At 40.8% G+C, this 5,218-nt stretch overlaps 1 protein-coding gene across 1 annotated transcript; it reads left to right on the top strand.

Annotated features, from left to right (window-relative positions):
- The first annotated feature begins 2,619 nt into the window (after positions 1-2,619).
- On the top strand, positions 2,620-4,546 carry LOC107477554 (uncharacterized). Its single transcript, XM_016097599.1, has 3 exons — positions 2,620-2,842; positions 3,119-3,872; positions 3,985-4,546. Exons 1-3 carry the CDS (start codon positions 2,620-2,622, stop codon positions 4,544-4,546), a joined length of 1,539 nt encoding a protein of 512 aa, XP_015953085.1.
- The last annotated feature ends 672 nt before the right edge of the window (positions 4,547-5,218 follow it).

Here is a 5,218-nt window from a genome sequence, read left to right as displayed (position 1 = left end):
TAAAAAATATTAAATTATCTTATATGATTAATTAAGGTTGATTGATTGTATTAGCAATTACGAATTCAAATTTAATATTAAAAATACTAAAATAGCTTTTTATTCAATTCTAAAAGAATTAAAATAATATTTTAAAATTAATCTTACAAACATTAAAATTAATCCTTTAAAATTAAGATTTTCTAACTATATTAAAAATTATAAAATTTTAAGAATACTAAAATATTGATAGAATTTGTTCTCAGAGACTAAAACGTCATTTAGCATGAATTTAAAGAATTTAATTTTGATACTATCACTATAAAATAGTTTTACATGTATCCAATTATTGTTCAGGTCAGACCTGACTTGACGAGACTGTGACTAGGCAATGTGCGTTCCTTGGATAGTGCTCTTCCGGGGCATTGAGTAAGAATCGAATGGGGTGAACCTGCAATGACACTCTGATGCCAAAGTTAGAAAAGTGTCTATAAGGTCGAAAGCTAGGGTTAGGTTGCATACCTTGGGAGAATCGAGGTCCCTTTCTTATAGGATTCCGGTGCTCCTTAAGTCGGAAAGATACGATGCGTATTCGTGACATTAAGTGTCGGAGGTGGCGCGGGCAGAATTCTTAGAACGGGCCGTATCATCACGCGGGACTCCGATAAGCCAAGTCTAGAGTCTGCCTATTGTTGGGCTACCGGATTCGGAGCCCAGGCCCGGAAAGTAGCCCCCCAAAACGTGGCACGCTTTGATAAACTCCAATTTTATGGTTTATCTTGTGTTGATTTGAGGGGATTTTGTTAATACTTTCCGCACTTATCCACATAAAATGCATGGTTTTGTGTTTCCTTCATTATTTTGCCTCATGATTGAAAACATGCTTACTTGCCCCAAAAATGCTATATTTTGATCTCTTCTATTACCATTCGATACCTTGATGCGTTTGTTAAGTGATTTTACAGGGCAAGATTGGTCTAGAAGATGGAAAGGAAGCATGCACAAGTGAGGAAACATGGAGCTTTGGAGCTTTGGAGTCTGAGCATCGACGCGCACGCGTACATGGCGCGCACGCGTGGATGCGTGCTGCTGGGAATCGGCGCACACAGCTGATGCTTTTGCGTGCATAGGAAAAACCGCACCAACGCGTACGCGCACCTTGCGCGTACGCATGGATTGAGAAGCCGATCGACGCGCGAGCGTACTTGGCACGTACGCGTCACGTCCAGCACGTGACCTTATTAATGAAATCGTGGCTGGAGATTTCTGAAGCTTTTTAGGCCCAATTCCAAGCACACTCTGAAGGAAAAAGACCCAGGGATTGTAGGGGGAAAGGGGGGATCACTCATTACACACTTAGACACAATTTTTGCTAGTTTTTTTGGTTCTTGTTCTTCTAGAGAGAAACCCCTTATTCCTCTCTAGATCTAGTTTGATTTTGATCTCCCATTGTTGAATTTCTGGATTGGATTTTGTTAATTGCTAGTTATGACAACTTAATTTGAATTCCCTAGTATAATTTTGCTAGATCTTGTGTTGAATTATGTTATCTTGTTATTTTCCAATTTTCTACCCATTTCATGAATATTATGGATCTTGGATTCGAGTACATTGATGTTTTCTATGATCATTAGCGTTATTTGAGTTGTTCTTTATAGATACTTGTTAGTGGGTCCTTATAATTTCCAATTTAATTGCAATTTGAACATGTCTTTTGTTAGTGCATTCCATGTGTTTGATGAAATGTTTTCTTTGATTATGGAGTAGTTCTCTTTACTCTTGGTCTAAGCTATGAGAATTGGGTGACTTTGAGTCATTGGGTCTCATTGGATTGTTGATGGGAGAACCTTTAGTGGTCAAGTTGACACCCATTGACACCAACCCACTACTAATCTAATTAGTAGATTGGTTAGGATTTATGGGTTGAAATTGATCAAGCCACTTGACGCACCTCAAATCTAGGAGTAGATGTCACGTACTTAATGTTCTTGGAGGTAGACTTAGTGAGTTTGGTTCCTCTTAATTAGCAAGTTATGGTTATAGACAAGGATGGTGACCCCAATTTCCATGCTTAGTCAAGAGTTCCTTTTATTATTCATATTCGAAAACCCAAAATCTCATTTGTTTAGTTCTAGTTTAATTCATTGCTTAATTCTAAAGTAGAAATAGATTATACGATCTCTTGATTTGGTTACTTGATTTAGTTCCTTACATTTTAAGTTTCCTTGCATGATAAGTTTAGTGGTATAATTTTGTGTTATGACTTCCAACCCCAGATTTCTAACCAATGTTAATGCACATGTTTGCCCATTCTTCGTGAGACGACCCGAGGTTTGAATACTTCAGTTAACTTTTATTGGGGTTGAACTTGTGACAACCAAATCCCTCTTTTAAATTTGATCAGAGGATTAGTCATCGGTTTGGAGCTATACTATTGTTGAATTCATTTTGTGAAATTCTGAACCGGTACTAGTACTTTGGCCTTATCAAATTTTTGGCACCGTTGCCGGGGAATTGTTGCAACGCATGCCTTAGCATTGATTATGTGAATATGTAAATAGTGTAGATAGTTTACTTGCTTTCTATATTTTGTCCTTAGTTTAGATTTCTTGTATACATGAGCTATGACTCCCAAGTTTGATGACTCGGTCCCAACCAAACGCTAGCTTAGCCGAGCTTGATTTAGAAATTGAAAGGACTTTGTTACGCACTCAGCAAGCTAGGCGTCGGTTGGACTATACGGCTAGTACTTCGGCCTTACATGAGGAGCATACTGAATCACTAGACAGGTTCGAGAGCGACTTGGAGTCCGCTACTTCTTATTCTTCTGTTGGCACTACTGATACATCTTCGCATTCCACAGGTGAACCTCACATGGCGGAGCCACGTAGGATTACTTTGCATGAATAAAGGGCGCCAGACCTAATTCTTCCACTATTGCAAACGAGGTTTTCCAATCTTGACCCAAACTTTGAATTGAAGAATAGTTTGATCAACTTGTTCCCTAAGTATCATGGGCTTCTGGGTTAAGACCCCATTAGACATCTGAGAGATTTTCAAGTGGCTTGTGCTATGGCCCGAAGACATGGGGCCGATGAGATTGCTATCATGGTCTTTTCCTTCCTTTTTTCCCTTGAAGGGCAAGCGAAAGAGTGGTATTATTCCCAACCAGATGAGGTGGTAACCAATTGGGATTCCTTGAGAAGAGAATTTTTAGACAAGTTCTTCCCGCTAGAAAAGACCGACTACATTCGGAAGGAGATCTCAGGAATAATGCAAAGAGATCAAGAGACGTTGTATGAGTATTGGAGTCAATTCAAGAGGCCATTGGAGACTTGCCCCCACCATGGGTTGAACACTCACTTGCTCATAAGCTATTTTACCGGAGGTCTTTGTGCGGAAGATAGAAGACTACTCACCGCTTCTAGTGGTGGCTCTCTTTCCAAAAACAAGACAGAGGCAGAAGAATGGATCTTGATAAATGATGTTGCCAATGCTACACAACACGTAAGGGTGAGGAGCAACCCCCTCAAGGGTGTAGCGGAAGCATCCCCTTCCGAAGCAAGTTTGACCAAAGTACTTGGGGATATGACTACCATCCCCACCGAGATGCATAAGGAGCAAAAGGCATTCTATTCCATCCAAGCCGTCCAAGTTTCACCCCAAGTTCCTCAAACTAAAGGGCCTCCTAGGATATGTGGTTTGTGTTTTAGCACCGCACATTACACTGATCAGTGCCACCAAATTCAAGAGGAGTACACCCTAGCCGTAGCCAATGTGAACTATAACAATCGCCCACCCTACCAAAACCAAGGCCACAACAACTACTCTCATGGCAATAACTCCAATCAAGGGTGGAGAGATAATGCACAAGGGAATCATCAATATCAAAGGTGGAACAACTCTTCTTCTCACCACAACAATAACTACCAATCTTCATCCCAACACCATAACAACAATAACCATCAAGCCAACCAAAATCACCAAAACCAAAACATACCCTAGATACCAAGCGCCACATCAAAGACAACAACCCAACCAAGCCTCTTCTTCTTCTACCAACCAAGTTGATGAGCTTAGAGCTATTGTGAAAAAGAATAAAGAGAATAGCAAGGCTCAATTTAGTGCCGTGAATGCTCAGTTGGCCAATATCACCAAGATGATCTCAATATTGGCTTTACCCTCTACCAACAACACCAACCAACTCTCAAGCTCTTCTAACCTTCCATCCCAACCCCTTCCAAACCCAAAAGGTGCACTCAATGCCATTACACTACGGTCGGAGACTACATTGAAGGAGATACTTCCTAGGGCCTTGAAAGACATTCATGAGGAAGAAGTGGTTGTTGAAGCTCCACATGAAGAGGATGAGATGAGCACAAGACAAGAGGAAGGAGAAATGAGCCTCAAAGAGCCCACGAGGAAAGCTACAATGGATGAATCCATTCCTATTCCATTCCCTTCCATGATAAAGAAAGCCAAGAAAGCTCCGGAGTTTGATTTGAACATGCTTCAAGTATTCAAGAAAGTTGAGGTAACCATTCCAAATCTTGATGTCATTCAATAAATTCCGAGGTATGAAAAATTCTTAAAAGACTTGTGCACGCACAAGGATAGGATAGGTGAGTTGGAGACATTGTCATTGGGTAGTTCTATTTTTGCATTGTTGAAGCCTATTCCGGAAAAGTTTCATGACCCTGGACCTTGTTTGGTTTCTTGCGTATTGGTGGAGTTGTTTTTCATGATTGTATGTGCGATTTAGGAGCTTGCGTGAGCATGATGCCATTCTCAGTGTTTGCAAGGTTGAACTTAGCTCCATTGAAAAGGTCGGCTGCCAGATTTGCTTTAGCTGACAAGAGTGTGATTACCGTGATGGGAATAGCCGAAGATGTGCTTGTGGCAATCAAGGATTTGGTATTTCTGGTCGACTTCTATATCCTTGAAATGCCACCAACAGAGGGTACAAGTTCCTCCTCTGTTCTACTTGGTAGACCCTTCTTGAAGACCTCCAAATTCAAGTTGGATGCCTTCACCGGCACATACTCTTTTGAGGTTGGAGAAAAGACAATCAAGTTCAACTTGGAGGAAGCCATGAAACACCCACCCGAAGAGCATTCCGTCCTCTGATGTGATGTAATTGATGAGGTAGTAGCGGAAGTGCAAAGTGAAGATCATAATGAGCTATGCTACCCTATTGTTGAGGAGAAGGATGATCAAGAGGGTGAACAAAGGGAAATTA

Source organism: Arachis duranensis, chromosome 3, assembly GCF_000817695.3.
Source record: "Arachis duranensis cultivar V14167 chromosome 3, aradu.V14167.gnm2.J7QH, whole genome shotgun sequence".
Lineage (NCBI taxonomy): Eukaryota > Viridiplantae > Streptophyta > Magnoliopsida > Fabales > Fabaceae > Arachis > Arachis duranensis.
This window is presented reverse-complemented; position numbering and strand designations above follow the sequence as displayed.

Excerpts from the sequence above, each read along its gene's own strand:
- LOC107477554 (XM_016097599.1), top strand. The coding sequence starts at position 2,620 with ATGACTCGGTCCCAACCAAACGCTAGCTTAGCCGAGCTTGATTTAGAA. Across the intron at positions 2,843-3,118 it reads TACATCTTCGCATTCCACAG|GGCAAGCGAAAGAGTGGTAT; the intron begins GTGAACCTCACA and ends TTTCCCTTGAAG. Across the intron at positions 3,873-3,984 it reads GGGAATCATCAATATCAAAG|ATACCAAGCGCCACATCAAA; the intron begins GTGGAACAACTC and ends AACATACCCTAG.